The sequence below is a fragment of the Zalophus californianus genome, chromosome 6 (genome assembly GCF_009762305.2).
Source record: "Zalophus californianus isolate mZalCal1 chromosome 6, mZalCal1.pri.v2, whole genome shotgun sequence".
In the NCBI taxonomy this organism is placed as follows: domain Eukaryota; kingdom Metazoa; phylum Chordata; class Mammalia; order Carnivora; family Otariidae; genus Zalophus; species Zalophus californianus.
In genome coordinates this window covers 116,121,463-116,140,161 of record NC_045600.1, presented here as the reverse complement: position 1 = coordinate 116,140,161, position 18,699 = coordinate 116,121,463, and the positions used below count along the sequence as shown (strand labels likewise).

The following is an 18,699-nucleotide window of genomic DNA, read 5'->3' as shown; positions in this document are numbered from 1 at the left end:
CAATGGGATGTGTATGCAAGCAGGTCACGTATGCCAAGGGGCCATTACACAAGTAAGGGATGAGGAATTGACCTAGGCGCCTCTGGGGACAGGTGAACTGTATTACGGACTTTTTCACCTGGCAAGTGAGGGAACTGACAACTTGATCTTAGAAATCTTTTTCAGGAGCGCCTGGGTGGCTCAGTCTAGTTAAGCGTCTGCCTTCGGCTCAGGTCATGATCCCAGGGTCCTGGGATCCAGCCCCGCATCGTGCTCCTTGCTCAGCGGGAAGCCTGCTTCTCCCTCTCCCACTCCCCCTGCTTGTGTTCCTTCTCTTGCTGTGTCTCTCTCTGTCAAATAAATAAATAAAATCTTAAAAAAAAAAGAAATCTTTTTCAGCTTTAAAATTCCTAGGATGCCAGCCTGAATTTTGCAGATCTGGCTGGAACAAGCGAATGATATTGGTAATTACAAAGGCTAATGAGCAACAAGTGGATTTTACTAAAGTCAAAAAAAGCAGCCTCACTACCCACCATAGCCCTACCCTGTAAATCCAAAACAGGTTTTCTCTTCTGCTTTTACCAGGTTTATGAGACAGCAGGTTTGCAATTCAAATGTTCATTTATAGAGTGCTAGACTACACCTGCTTCATGCTAGGCTTGTGCTTTGGGGTTATTTTATTTGGAGAATATTGTTTTTAAATAACATCTTCAAGGAGCTTGCTTTCTAAAATGTGCTGCTTGTTAAGGATCAAAAGCACTGACTAAAGCAGCCTACTCACTGTCCGTCCAAGTATGATTTACCCTGTCTCCTACCTCAGCTTTGCCTCTACTGGAAATGCCAATCGTTTCTTACCCCATCCCGTATCTCCTTTTCAGGAAACTACCATCCCGCTTACAGGGAGTCTGCTCCTTCACTCAACTCCTGCTGGATGAATTTAAATCCATGATGCTGTGGAAAGTTAAAAAAAAAAAAAAAAAACCTCATTGATCGAGTTTGGAAGATAACAAGATACCAATTAACAAAATTTTGAAAATCAGTAAATAAAAAGAAAAGTCGAGCATCTATCCTTTTCTATGTGAACTGTATCTTAGGGTAATCAAATAATTGTTGAGGAGTTTGTCTTCATAGAAGCTGATAAATGGAAAGGCATGATAAAATCATAGTATCCCCTTTTGCAAATCTTAATGAATTTATGGATCTAGGAAGTGATCATCAAGGGCTGTTAATATCACAAAAATAAGAGCAAGAAGACATATATCTCCTGATGAAAGTCACAACATTGCCTATATAGCCTTGCTCACTTGGGAATACAGCCTGTTAAAACACCACTCTGGAAGGGGGCATTGCTCCCATGGTCTCCTATTTGTGCGTACCCTGAGCCTGACTTCATTGAGGCTTATAAAGGAAAGATTGAGACTGTTTCTCTATTATGGAATGGAGACCTGTATAAAGCTTAGTGTACAATTAATACCCAATTCCAAATACTGTAAAGGAGAGTTCCGATTCTAATGTTTAGAACCTTCTTACTAAGGTATACCAAGGTAAAGGGGAAACCCTCAGCAGGGTATGGTTACAAAACACCTATCCAAATTCTCCCTGCTCTTGTCCCTTGCTTTTTCTGCCCCACATACAGCTGGTGTGGAAACGGTGGCCTCGTGTATTAAAGCCCTTCTGATTTTGGAAAGGTCTCCATCTCTCTTCCAGTTGCTTTAAGACTTTCCCAAGATTTCCTCAGGTACCTTTAACTTCAGCTGTCATTTCTTAATTACACAGAACTTCAGGGAGCTTCCCCAGTTTGCAGATTTACCATCCATCTCCCAATACTTCTCGCCCTGGGAGTGCCTGTGCCTTTTACATGATGTCACAACTCTTTTGTCTCTCTGGTTCAAGTGCTTCGGGATTGGGAGAGGGGGTTTCTCTCATGGCGATGTCTTGCAGGAAAGGCAGTTTGCAACAGAATGCAGTCTCCATAAGGATTGCCCCTTGGAGCAACCACACTTGTAACATGAACAAAATCACCCAGAACCCAGCTCTGTCTCTTTGTGTTCTTTCTGCCAGATTGTTACTGTCTCTTAGAAGACTTCCAGGTGGTCCCATGGCACTGGTTTATAGAAAAGTATACTCTGTTTACCTAGTCCATATTTTAAGAGGAAATCTTACACTCAGCCATCCAAATGCTTTGGAATGTGCTCAGATTCAACAGACTGTGCAATTTAAATTTATAAAATAATACTTGTGATAATAAAAGCCAGCACTACACGCCAGGCAGTATTCTAAGTGTTTTCACATGCATTAACTCATTTAGTTAGTTCTATTATCATTCGTATCTTATAGGTGGAGAAACTAGGGACAAAGGGGTTAAGTAATTTACCCAAGGTGACAGCGCTAATAAGTGGGAGCCAGGCTCTCACCCTAGGCAGTCTGGCTCCAGGATGTGCTGCCTCTCTCATTGTGGGAAAACACCTGAGATTTTTGAGATTCCTAAAGCTGGAGTATAAATTACCCTGGTTTGCTTAGGCATGCTGGAAAAGTGGAAAGAACTATAAATGAAACATCAGAAAACCTGGGGTCCAATCTGGCTTTCTCTGTCATCTATGTGTGACACAGAAAAGTCACCTTGTCCCTCTGGACATATTTATTCATCTCTAAAAAGGAGAGTAATTACATCGGGTAATTGTAAGAATCTGTTCAACATATACTTTGTTCAAACATAACTTTGAAGAAAAGCGCTATGTCAAAGAAAGTTCTAAGGACTTCCATTTTTAGATGAGTTTAGGAGGACTTTGGTTTGACATGTGAGTGTAATAAATTCCTACCATTCAATTATTTGTTTTCAAGGTACCATTTTGTATGTCTTGTAAGAACTCACACTTAGAAATGCTGACGGCAGGCTTCAAGACGGCTGAGCCCCAGTAGACACCAAGAAAACCCATGGCTCTGGTTGCATCTTTCAACATGACCAATCCACAGTAAGTAACACCGGGATCTCCTCTCTGTAATTGCTAAGTTGGTACCTCAGAATCGTGGGTGCAACCAACAGCTCCTTCCTCAGCCCTGTGAAAATGGAGGAGCTCCAGACAATTTTGTCCTTGAGCCTGACATTAAAATGATATGTTAAAATCTGCTCTTTCTCTGAGTGCCCCACTAATGTCATTTCATTTTTTGGTTTAAAAAAGCAGAGAAATTCTGCAGTCCACAACTGTTGCAATAGATCTTCCATAAGACAGGGATCTTCTGATTCCAAGCAACCACTATACACACTTCCGTTAGCAAGATGCCATGGAAAATGAGGAAAACTTCAAAAGCAAACCTCAAGACAAGATTAGGACATGCTTAAGGTGAATTAACAAAATGGGAATTGCAAGGAAATTTAGAAATCACGAGAGGGTTTCTAAAAGCAGGCTTTATGAAACCAAGGGCAGAAGTGCTTTCAGTTCCCCGAACCTAAGATGCCACGTAGACCACCACTTCATCTTACCAAACACCAGTGAAGTGGTCACTTATTTCGTGTTTTGCAACTCACTGGCAAAAATACCAAGATGAGAACAGCATTCTTTCTGTCACGCCACACTGCCCCAGCCTGCCTAGCTCTGGGGCTGGCTGCTGCCATCTGGAGCAGGAGCCCATTATTTCTTGCCCACAGTAATGCTGTGTAACAAACAACCATGGTACCTGAGCAGACTACAGCATCGGTATCTATTCCTCCATGTGGGGGGTAGCCAGACAGATAGCTGCTCATCTGGAATCACTCTTAGATACGGGGCTTGGCTTGCTGTCAGCTGATCTCGGTGAAACTGGACTCTGCTCAGTGTGTCCCTTATCCTCCCATAGGCTAGGCTGGTCACCTTCCAATGGTAATAACAGAGGTACAAGAGAAATTGAAGTTCCTTGTCACGCCTCTGCCTGTGTCACGTCTGCTAACACCCCCTTGACCAAAACAAATCACAAAACCGAGCCCAGAATCAAGGGGGGAGAATCATACTCTTCCTGCTGATGGGAGGATGGGGCCATTAATACCCATTGTCCATCATAGTGTTCTTCATATCTGAGACCAGAGGCTAGTCTCAACACCCAGGCTATGAACTGTGGGACCTTCACTCCCACCAAGCGAGGCCTTGTTTCCTCCTGCTGAGATGACCACATGACCAGAGATGGTGCTGGGCTGCTATGACCACTGGCAGGGGGGAAACAGAGAGCAAGAAAGTCAGGAAGGCAGAAGTAGCCTGTCCCCTGCTGCTCAAAGCCACATCCTGTTAGTCTCAGAAATTCACTCCAGCCCTCTGAACATCCCACGGATCAGAAAGTTCTCTGTGTGCAGTTAAGCCACCCGTAGCTTCTGTCAGTAGCCCAGAAGAAAAGAGAACAAATTCAACCCAGCATTGACTTTTTTGGAAACACCTGGAGGAGCCAGGATTCCCCACTAAACACCCACACTTTTATTTCAATTGTTGAGAAACACAGAAGCCTCACATCCTATGACTGTTCTGTCTGAAGATCTTGAGTCATTTTGTAAATGTCACACAATGATGAGTACTATTATCTGTGCTTGACAGGTAGCAAAAACCAAAGGTTTAAATAAGGCCTACCAAAAAGAATCGGGGCACTGGAAATTACTTGGTGAATCCAGGTCGTTTAGGCTCCCAACCGGTGGCATTCAAATAAAAATCCCTCTTTTTCCTCAATTATCTGCATGATTCAAGCAAGAGAGCAGTGGGCAGATCCGGCTCTGACCTTCCTGGATAACTGCCGCTGTGTGTGGCTGGTTAGCTTTCAGTGATGGTTGGAAAAGGAAGGTTTGGAACTTAGGTGGAGGGAGCAGAGCTCCTCCCCCATGCTCCAGGTCTCTTCTCCATATCAGATGCTAGGGTGAGAATGAGCCCTTAGGGAGCCTCTGTTTCACCTCCTTGTGTTTCAGCTGGAGAAGCTGAGGCTCCAGAGAAGCCCCAGGGAGGTCGGCCTTGGAGTCAACACAGAGCCCAAGAACAGCTGCCAAGACTGACTGCCACCCCAGTAGTAAAACCCGCCTCTCAGTGTTCCCTCGGACATTTAATTTCCACTCCTCTCCATTCACACCATCTTTCTTTCTGACCTTCATTGTTTGGCCAGAAGCATAAGACCCAGCCCCTCAGATTCTACAGATTAAGAGAGGGTCAGGGATGTGTTGGGGGGACCGAAGACGGCACCCCAGGAAGTTAGAGCAAAGTGATCTAGCCCAGCATCTCTCCACAGGGTCCCTGTTGGTGTTGGGACAGGACACTTCTTTGTTGTCAGCCACGCCACAGGATGTGTCCTCTTCCCACTTAATGTCGGTAGTGACTGAATTGCCATATATCCACCAGGAGGTTGGGAGGTGATACTGCCTTGAGCTCAGAAGCCTTGTGTTGCCAGAGTAGCTGTCAGGTATTCGCAGTGCCCTGCGTAAGCTGCCAGTGATGTAAGAGACCGACAGCTCCCCAGAAGTTTGGTCAAGTGGCCTCCTTTTCCTACTCTCAGCCTTAAGAGGGGAGATGGAGTAGAACCAGTTCAAGTGGGAAGGGGGTGGCAGCCAGGGACAGCTGGCCCCTGCTGTCCTCACTGTCCAAGGCCCAGGTGGTCTCTCCAGGTCAGTTCCCCAACCACCAGCAGTACATCCAGTCATGAACAGAAACCTCTCTTCTCTATTGTGGTACAGATGTTAGAAACATTTTAAAGGACCTTTACAGAGAAACCCAGGAAACAGTTTAAAAGAGTATATTACTCCGGGGCGCCTGGGTGGCTCAGTCAGTTAAGCGTCTGGCTCTTGGGTTTTGGCCCAGGTCATGATCTCAGGGTCCTGGGATCGAGCCAGGTGTTGGACTCCCTGCTTAGTGGGGAGCCTGCTTCTCCCTGTCCCTCTGCCCCTCCCTGCCACCCCCTCCCACTGCTCATGCTCTCCCTCTCTCTGTCAAATAAATAAATAAATTAAAAAAAAAAAAAGAATATATTACTCCAATATAAAGTCTAGGGACCAAAAATCCTAAAGATCTAAGCCCAGGTTTTCCTGGTGGGCAGAATTTTCATCTGGGTCTTTAGCCCCCTTGATAAAGATCCTACCTCCATAGCTCCTATTTTCAAACCTGAGCAATTCCTCCTTCACTTCTTCCATTGTTCCCCAACTGGTAGAGGACACAGGGGCTTCAGTCCAGTCCCTTGGGTGGCCAGTGTGGAGGATTGGCGACCTCCAGCTTCCCCCACTCGCCACCAGCACAGCATAGATTCTGATGCATTCCTCTTCCTTCCCTTGGGGAGTAGAAAAATTACTTTGTTCTTGAGGGTTGACTGCCCTGTTGCCCTTCTCCCCAACTCAGGCCTGCCATAGAAGGAGGAATTTCTGAAGTTGAGATCATCTCCCAGCAAGTAGACGAAGAAACCAAGAGCATTGCTCCCGTGCAGCTGGTGAACTTTGCCTATCGTGACCTGCCCCTGGCTGCGGTCGACCTCTCCACGGCGGGCTCGCAACTCCTGTCAAATCTGGACGAAGATTACCAAAGAGAAGGGTAGGTGCCGGGACTGGTGAGTAGCTAAGAAGGCTTTCGCATAATCCCCCGAGTTTCCATGGGTACCTCCAATGAGGCAACACAGGGATTAGAGACCAGAAGTTCACATCGGCCACCCAAGCTCTTTTTCTCCTCAGACATTGCTTCCTCAGAAAAATGCTTCAGACACAGAAATATCTGTTGCTGCTAGATAACCTCTTACGTGACATTTTAAACATTGGCCAGGACCTTAGGAGCCACTTCTGGGCCACTGTTCTTTCTCAGGTGTCTGTACATAGTTTGGAACATGCTGGCTGCTTTGAATACAAAAATGAAGGGTTGCTGGGTTATTTTAGAAGCAAATGAGAGGGCTTAGCTAAAGTTAAATTTGCAGAGCTTGGATTTTCTGTGCTTGTTTCCCAAAGGGGCTCTCCCACTTCCCGAGAGAAATTTCCTAACTATTGTAAAACCATACACCTTTTGCAAAAACTGCACCCTAGGGGCTTTCTCTGAAAATACGATTTTCTCTCAGTATTGTGCATCGTCGAGTCGGGAGGACATTGGGGGAAAAGGACAGGCTGGCAGGTGGGAAATAGCGAAGGGATGCCTGGTATCCTGAGCACTGTCAGCACCTGTCTGATGGCAGGGCTGGCTTCTGGATCTCCAGATCCTTGAGGCCCTGAGCCAAGACCGGTTTCAAGCCTGCGCCACCTGCGCCGTTGCACAGGCCCTACGTCTGGTTTAGTGCTTTGCAGCTCCTTCCCGGAGCGCCTGGTGACCATGACACTGCAGTCTGGTGGTCAGAAGTGGTAGTGCGGCTGGTAACAAGTCCCAGTCTTTCCCGAGGACTGTTTCTCCCCCAGCCTGAGCCAATGTTAGGCCCTTTTCAGGTTTGCCGTCAGGAGGTGGGGAGAGAAATGGGAAAGCCCCCAAAAGTTCTGGTTCGGGGCAATGTACACATGGGCAGCCTGTGGGCATGCGGTGTGCGCTGTGCGGCTCCCTCCCCGCACCAGAGAGCCCGGAAGGAGGCCTGCTTTATCATTCCACTTGCTCCTGAATTAGACCCCTGCAAGGCTTCTTCTGCTTCTCGAGAGTACAAATGAAGTACCCGCAAGGCAGAGAGGCTCTTGATTTGCTGTGAGTGTCCAGGTGTGCCCCGGAAAGCTGCTCCTGTTGGGCCAGGAGGAGGCGGCCGGGAAGGGAATGTGCCCAGCCACTGGAGCTCTCAGTGAGGAGCTTGCACCCGTGGCCGGAGGGCTTCCCGGAGGAAGGAAGAGCGGGCCCAGGGCAGAAGCCGGGGGAAGGGAAAGCAAAACAAAAGCACACTGCGGAGGGGACAGGCCTCTCTTCGCAAGGCTTCTTGACTCTTGCTGCATTTCCTGGGGGTTTCCCAGAATTTCCAACCTGGCCTATTTGGAAACATCGCCAAACAACTCTACCGACATTTCCGGTCAGCCTTCCAAAAGGTGTGACATAAGTCTCTTTAAAAACACCTCTTCTTACTGTTAAGAAACAAAATTCGTCTCAGTACATTTGAAGATCTGATTGGCTTTATTCAGTGATTCATGGATTGGGTGCTGTGCCATCTAGCAGATAGAAAGGAGGTCTGAGGAGCTGTACAAAATGGAAGACTTTTACAGGCAGAAGGAGGCTGCGCAAGAAAATTATTCCAGGAAAGAGTGGACTGTTCAGGCAAGGCCACCTTCTTTGAGGGATGGCAGGGTCTGTAAGGAAGATGACCTCGCTGGTGCTGACCAGGTAGTTCCAGATTGACTGCTTCAAGGTGACATTCCTGGGAGAGGCTGAAGCTACAGTTAAGTTAGGTATTAAGTCTCGGTTTGCTGATATGGGGCTTAGCATGGGTGACTCCATTCTGGGCCTGTTATCTCTTTTTTTTTTTTTTAAAGATTTTATTTATTTATTCATGAGAGACGGAGAGAGAGGGAGAGGGGGAGAGAGAGAGAGAGAGAGAGAGAGAGAGAGAGAGAGAGAAGCAGAGGGAGAAGCAGGCTCCCAAGGAGCAGGGAGCCCGATGCGGGGCTCGATCCCAGGACCCTGGGACCATGACCTGAGCCGAAGGCAGACGCTTAACCATCTGAGCCACCCAGGCGCCCCGTTATCTCTTTTTTAAAAGTGTCAGAGGAAGTGTTATATAGAGACAAGAATGTTGTCATGAATGAAATATCCATGATATTTCAGTGCTTTTACATTACCCAGAATCTGAAAATGTTAAGAGCTGGAAAAGACCTTAGAAGACATCTACGCTAGGGGTGCCTGGGTGGCTCAGTCATTAAGGGTCTGCCTTCGGCTCAGGTCATGGTCCCAGGGTCCTGGGATCAAGCCCCATGTCAAGCTCCCTGCTCAGTGGGAAGCCTGTTTCTCCCTCCCCTCTCCCATTTCCCCTGCTTGTGTTCCCTCTCTCGCTATGTCTCTCTCTGTCAAATAAATAAATAAAATCTTAAAACAAAACAAAAAATCTACGCTAAATATTCTAATATTCCAGAGTCTAGAGAGTGCAAAGAACTTGCCCATGGTCACACAGCAGCAGAGTCTGAAACAGAGCCTCATCTCCTGGCCCCTGATCCAGACTAGCACTACTGGGCTTCTGTTTGTCACCTGTCCCTTTACAACATCACAGTTGTGACTGTGGTTAATATGTCCTGCACACATGACACCACAGTGGGGCCACACTGTCAGATACCTTTAACTGGTTGGGGTGTTTTGAATCCGTTTTCCCTTTTGCCCATGAAAGCCCCGTGAAGAAGGACCAGTCGCTGTGATGTGGGTAAGCCCCTAGGCATGTGGAAGAGCCCCATCTCCATCAAGCGCCTTGCCTTTCCCAGGAGCCCGTAGTCCTTCTTATGTGCCTGCCTAGCAGAGCCCAGACTACAGATCTACACTGCCGGCTCTCTATGCTCCTCATACCCAGGCTGCTCAGGGTTCAGGGAGGAGAACCAGCCATCTGTGCAGATTGGCACCTTGGTCAGCTCAGGCTGCCCTAGCAAAAGGCTGGGGCCTTAAATATCAGGAATGCTATTTTCTCACAGTGGTGGGAGATGGAAGTCCATGATCAAGGTGCCAGCAGGGATGGTGGCTGGTGGGGACTCTTTGGGTTATAGATGGCCGCCTTCTTGCTCTGCCCTCCCATGGCCTTTCCTCATTACCTATGGGTAGAGGGAGAATGTGAGCCCTGGTCTCCTCCTCTTCTCTCTCTCTCTCTCTTTTTTAAATATTTTATTTATTTATTCATGAGAGACAGAGAGAGAGAGAAGCAGAGGGAGAAGCAGGCTCCCCGCCGAGCAGGGAGCCCAATGCAGGACTCGATCCCAGGACCCTGGGATCATGACCTGAGCCGAAGGCAGACGCTTAACCATCTGAGCCACCCAGGTGCCCCCTCTTCTTTTTTTTAAATTTAATTTTATTTTATATATATTTTTTATTATTAATGTATTATTTGTTTCAGGGGTACAGGTCTGTGATTCATCAGTCTTACACAATAACAGCGCTCACCACAACACATACCCTCCCTAATGTTCCCACCCTGACCTCGCATAAATCTAATCACGTCCCAGAGGCCCCACCTTCAAATATCATCACACAAGGGGTTAGGGCTTCAAGATAAAATCGGGCACGGGCGGGGGGAGGGGGTGGGGCACAGACATTCGATCCATAATAGCACCTCCCCAGACTCAACGTCTCTATTCTCAACTTTCTTCTCGGCTCTGCCTGACAGTGTCCCTCTATGGTCCTGGCTGGAGGTCACTCCTGGTCCCACGTGATCATCTCAGATTGCTTCTGTTTTCCTCAAGTCCCCCCTTGCCTTCAGCAGACGACCTCCTCTGCTCCTTCCTCAGAAAGTAGAAACTGTTCCAGTGGGCCTACACCCTACCCCTCAAGCCCCCCGCTGCTCCTTCTAGGGTCCCCCTGATCTCTGAGCTCTGATCCCCTTCTCCTCCCACCTTCTGAATGTGATTCCATCAGTTATATCCTCACCCTGACTCACCACGCACTCCTGTCTCACGTTCTCCCTTGACTGCACATCCCCTTTAGCTGCCACCCTCTCTCTCCCCCTTGTGGCCAAACTTCTTGAAAGCCTTATCTGCACTTGCCATGTCCCCTTTCCCTCGCAGTCATTCCTTAGCCTACTGCAGTCCAGCTTGAACCCCATCTGCATGGTGGAAACTGCTCTGTGTTGCTGGGACCCTTATGCTATCCTCTGGCCAGCACTGGAAACTAGCAGCCCCTCCCCCCCTCTTCAAACACAGCCTCCCTGTGTCTGCTGCTATTCCACACTCTCCTGATTTTCTTCCTGCCCCTCTGGCTCTTCTGTCTAAGCCTTTTAAAAATTGTTCTTTCTCTGCTTGGTCCCTCAGTGTTGGGGCTCTTCATTTTCTGTCTTTGGTCATTTTCTCTCTACTGATTCTATACACGGGATACTTTCGTCCAGTTCCATAACTTTATATTTTTCAACTTGTACTTTGAAAGCCGTATCTCTAGTGCAGCTCTCTCTCTCTCTCTCTTGAATTGCTGGCTCATATCCAACCACTTCCTGGATGTCTTCACTGGGATCCCAAACACACCTCAGAATCCTAACAAGTATCCGTGGAATAGTCTATTCTTCCCCTGAGTTGGCTGCATATTTGACAGGAGAGTTCTTGTCTCCATACAAGTCATTGCTAAAAACAGCCTTTTCAGTAACAGCACTCAAGTCCAGCCTGAGGAGCCACATCCTGCCCCTCCAGAACTTCTGGCCTTCTCAAACCCAAACCTGAAACTGAACTGTCTTCTCCCAAAATGTATTTTCTATAGCTCCCATCAGTGGACCTATACCTAGCTGCCTGGCCTCCCAACCCATTACCTCCAGAATGAGTCACATGTGCATTTTGGCTCATTTGGAATGACTCTGAGCCTCCTTGCCGCCTTGTCAGGAGCCACGGGTGTCCAAGACACCAAAGCTCCGTGAAGCTAGTCAGTCAGGTGTGGTCACTACTGGGATTTGTGTGCTTCCTCCTCCCCTGCTCTGGCTCCTTCTCAGCCATGTCCACTGCCCATGAACCCACTGCCACCAGCAGTCTCCATTGTGGCAGTGTTTGTGATCAGTTCAGGGGTTTCAGAAACCCCAATGCCAGACATACCCACACAGGGTGGGCACCATGCCAGGTGGGGAAGAACAGCCTCCCCCCAGCAGCCCCCCAGCAGCCCCCAACCGTACTACACTGTCTCTGAACCCAGAGGTGGCTCTGCTTACGGCTGCAGCTCTGGTCCTGTTTGCTGCTGACCTTTGCCCCTCTACCAGCAGCTGTCCAAGCCGATCCACAGGGCGGCGCTAGCACACCACGCCCCTGTGGTCATCATCCTTTCTCTCCTTGCTTCTTCCCCCCCACCAGGCGCCTCTTCCTTCAGTAGTGACACAGCACGAACCTGCAAGTACGTCCACAGATGTGAAGGCTCAGGAGACGGGGAGAGGGGAAACAGAGAAGGTCTCTGAGCATGTCTGAGCCCCAGCTGAGCTGGTCACAGTGCCGTACTACACCGATAACCTGAGAGACCAGGCTAGTTCCTTTGCTCTCACCCCTCATGTTCTGCCATCTCCATGTCCTGTAAATTCCTGCTGCCTTCATACCTCTTTAGTATACCACCCTTCTCACAAAGGCTTGGTGACTATGTTGGCTTCATCCTCACACTAAGGCTTCCTTCAGTTTGTGAGAGAGCTGCCTGCCTTCCTCATTCATGTCTGGTAAGAGAGAATGACTGCCCATTATTCTCTCTTAAGAGAAACAGAGAACTTTCCCAGAAACCTTTACCCCTCTCTCTTCATGTCTTATTGGCTAGAATTGGGTCACAACGGATATGGGACCCACCACTTGAACTGTATCATTTCCCAAAACACATTGCTGTTACCCAAAGGAGCAGGAGTGGGATAGATATTGGAGAATCGCCCGCAATGCACCACAGCCTTCAAGAGCATCAAGTCTCCATTCATAGCCTTTGATCCCAAATTAAATCTTTTCTTCAGCTTTTCTTGTCATCGTTTGGGACAGATCGAGGAACATGTCTGCCTTCTTAGACTATTTCTTCTATAACTTGGTCAACTTGATTCTCTCACTCCGATGCGGTTTGACTTGTGTCTGTCATCCTGGTGGGCAATGCTTTATGTTTCCTTGTAACTAAATCCCCTCTGCCTGGTTCTCATTCTTTGCCGTCGGACATCACCCCATTGAGTGGTGGGGAAGTGAGGCACAGAACTGCTTCTCAGTGAACCAACTGTCCACTTTTAGAAGAGTGAAACTAGGTTTGCAGGGCTAACTCATGGCGCAGACTGGAAGTTTTACCTTCTCCTAACCAGCTCCATTGCATTGAAGGCCTAGTTGGATTGCCTCACAAAGGCTTGGTGACTATCAGCCAGCTACTTTGAACTGCATACAACAGAAAGCCCATCTCAAACTCAAATAATGATGACTTTGATTAGCCCACGTAACATGGAGCACAGAGTTAGGCAGCATCAGGGTTGGTCCAGATTCCTTCCATCTCTCTGTTCTGCTGCCAACAGTGTTGGGCTAGACAAGAGGCCACAAAAGAGGAAATTCAGAGAAGCCCAAGGTCTCCACCCTAGGGAGATGATGGTGATAGAATGTGTTGAGAAAGGCAGTATAAGGCAAGAGTCATTCACCCCCTTTTACAGAGGAGATTCTGTGGCCACAGAGAGAAATAGTGCTCCCCATATTTTTGGTGGAAAGAGGGTACAGAGAGGGTCATGAGATGTGGTGGGATAGTCTTTGTCAAAAATATATAAATAAAGTAAGAAATGAAAGGCATTCAGCTTTTTGGAATTATTCATATTTTAGGGTTCTAAAAGGTTGGACCTGAGAGGTCAGGGCTAGACCCCTGGAAAACAGAAGCTTGGAGGAAGGATGGGTAGACAGAAAGGGATGTTACTACTTAAAGATGACGCCAATGGCACATTTCTGTCAGAACTTCACAGTCAGAGGAAGAAGACATAATAGCACAGGAATGGCTTTTTAGCTGTCAGGCTGAAAAAAAAAAAAAAAAGACAGGTCCAATATAGCAACATCTTTAAATAAGGACTAAACTAATTTTAGATATGCCAGCAAACAGAGGCTGTAGGCAAGGAAGAGGAAGGGGAGGAACATACTAAACCAAAGCCCTAAATACTGTCCTTTCTCCCTACACTGTCTAGCTCAAGGACCACCTCCTCCAGGAAGTCTTCAGTGCCCCCACCCCACCCAGGGCAGGGCCCCAGGGTTCTGTATACCCCTAGCCCTTTGCCTCCCTTTATCTCAGCACTCGTGACACTGGGCTTTACTGGCCTGCTCACCAGTCTGCTTCCAGTACTGGACCATGTGCTCCCTCAGGGCAAGGATCAGATCTTTGAGCCTGGAACAGAGAGTGTTGATGGAAAGAAGGAATGAGTTGAATGAATGAGTGAGTGAGTGAATGGATAGGACTGTGTTAAGATAAGGATGAAGAGAAGGGGAAGCCAGTTCTGTTTGGGGAGAATTAGGGGCTGGTCCCCAGACTTCTGTGGGGTCAAGGATGAGCCACAGGGAGAGACCAGGTTTCCTTTTTTAAGATTTTATTTATTAGAGAGCAGAAAGGGAGAAGCAGACTCCCCACTGAGCAAGGAGCCCGACATGGGGCTCAATCCCAGGACTGCAGGATCATGACCCAAGCCGAAGGCAGATGCTTAACCGATTGAGCCACCCAGCCACCCTGGGACCAGGTTTCTCATGCCCCAGAATGCAAGACTGTGGTCTGTGGCTGGCCCTCCCCTGAGCATCCCTGCTAATTCCACACCCCTCCACAAAGTCTTCCTAGAAAAAATAAATCAGATTTGCTTCAGAACATGCCAACTTCACCTAGAAGAAGGAAAAGCCTGGGGCACCTGGGTGGCTCAGTCAGTTGGGCGTCTGCCTTCGGCTCAGGTCATGACCCCGGGGTCCTGAAATGGAGTCCCGCATCGGACTCCTTGCTTATTGGGGAGTCTGCTTCTCCTCCCTCTGTCCCTCTCCCAACTCATGCTCTCTCTCTCTCTCTCTCCCTCTCAAATAAATAAATAAAATCTTTTTTAAAAAAGAGGGAGGAGGAAAAGCCTTTTGGGGCTCAGAGTTAAAATTAAGGCAGGTGCATCCCTGCCATGACTTTGCAAGTGCATCTAAAAGTTCTGTATCTACACTTGGCTGGCAAAGTCTTTTGTGTTTTTCTCCCAAGGAGAAAAAAGTTCAAAAGGAGCTTCATTGATCCATTTTCTTGATGTCAGTAAGATCTGTCTATAATAAAACGCCTCTTCTTCCTCTGGCGTACTGGCTGGACCTGGGACTCTGTATTTTCAATAGGCTAAGGCTTCTGGGAAGCTTCTTGATGCCCCAAACAGGCAATAAAGATTTAATTAAGATGAAAAAAAATTCCCGGTAGGCACAGGTTAGCTTCTTCTCTGTAGTCCAAGAATCTCAAAGATTTTTCTTTGATTAAGAAGGCAATAAATTCACAGATTTATTCTTAACAAAATAAACCTTCCGGCCTCACTGATGCGCCGGTACTGGGTGTACGGCCGCAGGCTACCACTAGGTGGCGGCAGAGCGCCTCCGACCACCTTCGCGGGGTGTGTGAGTGCTGCCTAGAATGGCGGAGGAAAAGGTCAAGTCCCCCGTTGCAAGTGGGCTGAATTCATGGTGTTTGGGGCTCCTCAGTCACCTGTGGAGGCACCTGGAATCCACACTTTGGCCAAATAGAAGAAGGGGGAGTGTAGCTGCCTCGGGGTTTGCCAGACGACAGAGAAGTGGAAAACAGTAGGTTAGGAAGCTGGCCTGATCCACACATCCCTGCTGCAAAGCCTGGCAAAGGAGGTTTGCAGACTTGCGGCCATTTCTGCGAATTGAGGACTCCTGAGGTGGGAGGGAGCCTTAGAGCCACTGCCCAGCAGCACCCCAGTCCCTAACAAGTCAGATGTGGCCCTTCAGATGTGTGTGGACAATGCCCTGGGTGCCCCCCAAGTAGGAGCAGCCAGTCTGTGGTGTGTGTCTGCCTTTGTGTCCCCAGAGGGGGGTTTTGTGCCTCACCATGGTGGGTGACAGCTCCTAGCTCCCAGCCCCGAGCTCATACCGCCACACTCTGCTGTCTTTCCCAGAGTTGGCATTTCCCAGGATGCAAGAAACCTGAGATTCTGGGACAAGCAAATGTCAGACTCCCTGACCCCCGCTGCATATAGCCCTCCTCCTGCTGTCTTCCCCAAGGCAGTGAGGCTAACCTTTAGCTCTGATTGCAGAGCTGAAGCTGCCAGTATGGAAACCAATTTCTTTAGTTCCCAGACGGCTAGGAGGGTCATCTCTCACCTCCAACCTGAGAGTTCCTGTTACGTGACATGGATTTACATGCTCGTATTTCTGGGTCTGAGTGCACTGCTGTGGCCTGCCTCCTGGAATTGGGTGCAGGAACAAAAAGGATGCCGGACAGCGCTTTCCTGTTGTTCTGGTGCTCCCTGGGACAGAAAGGAGCCCCACCGACCCTTTCAGATATTTAGCAAAAGGGTGTCCCTGTGGGCATTGGGTTGATGGTTCTCACAAGTGGATGTTTGTCTCTTTGGAGAACTCCTATGCATGTGGGCTCATTTCCCTCCTCCTGCTTTTTTTCTCCCTTTATTTGTTTTGCTTTTCAGAGTGGCCTAAGACTAGTTGCTCAGCACTTAGTCAGAAATCATTTTACAAGGCTTCCGGCTCCGTGAGGATAAAGGCCCTGCCCACTATCATGTGCTCACCACCTAATACAGTGCCTGGCATTTAGGGGGCACGTAATAACCATGCCTGGAATGGAATGAATGTTGATGTTCAGATTAATTAATCCCTTTTCTAACGCCCACGTACCTAAATCATCGTCGTAGTAGATACGTATAGTAGACATGAAGTACTGTTATGTGCTTTTCATACGTTATTTTCAATATTTTAGAACAACAACCCTGCAAAGGTAGATAATACTTACTCCTATTTTGGAGATTAGGAAATTAAGACTCAAAGATTACACTCAGAGTTCAGTCAGTTGTGAGACTGTGACTTGGAGACTCCAGCTGCCCCCCAAACCCAACTGATGGAAAAGTTTGGCTTTCCCCACCATTCATTAACAAAGACAAAAATTGAAGGAATTGTCTTCTAAAACAACTAGATGAGTTAACATTTGTAAAGTGCTTGGAAAACTCCTGTTTCATAGTAAATGCTGTGTAAGTGTTTGTTAAATCAATAAAAATAAAGCCTAGGTCGATGCCAGAAGTTGGACTGAAGTCCACCTCATGGCTTTCTCTGACAGTGTTTTAATCACCAGGAACAAAGGCAGTAGAGTGGGGCCCTGGGCTGTTCTGTTGACCCTTGACACCACCACGTCTGCAGCATCCAGGCCACGTGTGTTAAGCATCACAGAATTGGAGCCCTTGGGGCTAGGAGGGGTCTCAGACTGCCCAGTCCTGGAGTTTGAACCTGGAGCCCAGGTGTCCTTCGATGATCCCTCAATGAGATTTGAAAGGTCCATGCACCCCTTAGAATGTGATGCCCAGTGTTGTGGTTTTCTGCATTTTTCAGGCACAGGGCCACAGTTTTTGTCTGGTTAGAGAGCTCTGCAACCCAGCAGGATTCTGAGGCTCTGGTTTGGCAGTGCCTCCTGAGGTCCGCATTAGGGGCAGGTAGGGAATCCCAGTGCTCGGGACTTCATTCTGGCCCCCACTACCAGACAGGCTTCTGACTCCCTCCACCCCCTCCCCAGCTCCTTTCCTAGGGGACTTGATGGATGAAAATCACAATGTAGGACTGACAGGGCCATCTGGCCTGGCTGCCTACAGGGAAATAAGCTTTTCTGTCGTCTGCTGCCTCCTCCCGGGACGCCATGACTCTCCACTGCCTGTGAGCACCTTTTCGGACAACTTGAAGGGCTCCACATTATGCAGACTCTCGCCACTGCCCCCTTCCCCTATCATGCATGTTCCCAGCCACGCCAGCCCAGCAGCCACAGTGGCCCGACTGCTTCGTGGATTGCCGGGGCGGGAGAGGCCACAGGAGCAAACAGCCTCTGCTATCCTGGCGCGGCATGCTTCTGCTTCACCTTTCAGAAAGGGGCTATTTCAGTGCCAGGCTTGGGAATGCTGCCTGATGAAGCAGTGACCTGGAGCTGCCTGCTTCCAGGCCACTCCCACGGCCTTAACCTCACACGAAAGATACATCGGAAATTTGCCAAAGTTCATCCTAATTTTCTAGAAGTTATTCTTTCAAACCTTTATCAAGACACCTAAGAATATAAAGCAGAAGCAGTAAAGGTACCCAGCACCCCCGCTCCCACCCCAGGATTTCTCTGAGGCCTCGGGAACTAGTAGAACCTCACAGCAGAACACCTGCCTACCTGCCAGGGGATGCCATCTGGCTGTTGATATTTACAGACTTTGGCAGCCCAAGCCTGCCTCCTGGAGCGGGCCCCTCTGCTATCCCTATAGCAAGCTATGAAATTGATAGACGCCTCCCCTCTGGTGGCAATTCCAGGGATAACACCATCTTGAGAACCAGCTCCTGGGCCTTGATCGGGCTGGATGCTGAAGGAAGTATCTTCCCTAATTAACAAGTCAATGCTGATTTCCCTTCTGGCCCATTAAGCTACTTGAGTCATTATTTAACCACTCAGGGATATTTTGAAACTGGACACATTCTATTTTTCTGCTAAAACACAGTCTCTTAGGAATGTCTGAGGCATTTGAATTTCACAGGAATTTTATTAGCTTGGGATTTCCAAACAGTCGCTCAGCCAGAAAGTCTGCTGCTTCAGCCCAACCTCTGTCCTGGAGCCTTGGGGTCCATGGTCCTGCTCTTCAAGGAGCTAGAAGCTAAGAGCCTGCTTGAATTCTGACTTCAGCCTCCTGTCTCTGGCTGAGGAAGCCCTCAACACCCCCACAAAGGCACGCACTCAGTCTCAGTGAGTGTCCCTGAGTCAGTTGGCGGGGGAGGGGAGGCTGCCCAGTGGGCCTGCCTGCCTCTCCACTCCCCCACAGGCTGGGCCAGCACCTGCTTGCCTTCACTGGCTCATAGCTCTTGCTCCCAGACCCCCTTTGCCACGCACCGCCCGTCTCCTGAAATCCCTGCCACCTCTCACAAAGCAGTTCTCCCCCAAATTACTTGCCATCTCACTGAAATGCAGACTCTTACTCGGTGGGCACAGAGCAGGCCCACAATTCTGCATT

At 48.5% G+C, this 18,699-nt stretch overlaps 1 protein-coding gene across 4 annotated transcripts in view; it reads left to right on the top strand.

Annotated features, from left to right (window-relative positions):
* TMEM266 (transmembrane protein 266) overlaps positions 1–18,699 on the top strand; it is a 120,887-nt gene that overhangs the window by 48,010 nt on the left and 54,178 nt on the right. For 3 of the 4 annotated variants that reach the window (XM_027572264.2, XM_027572263.2, XM_027572261.2), the window contains exons 2-3: positions 2,821–2,951; positions 6,309–6,497. In XM_027572264.2, the coding sequence (XP_027428065.1) occupies positions 2,914–2,951; positions 6,309–6,497 (227 nt within the window). In that variant the 5' untranslated portion in view covers positions 2,821–2,913. Of the gene's footprint in view, positions 1–2,820; positions 2,952–6,308; positions 6,498–18,699 lie in introns of those variants that run through there. The other variant, XM_027572262.1, reaches the window with a different exon arrangement.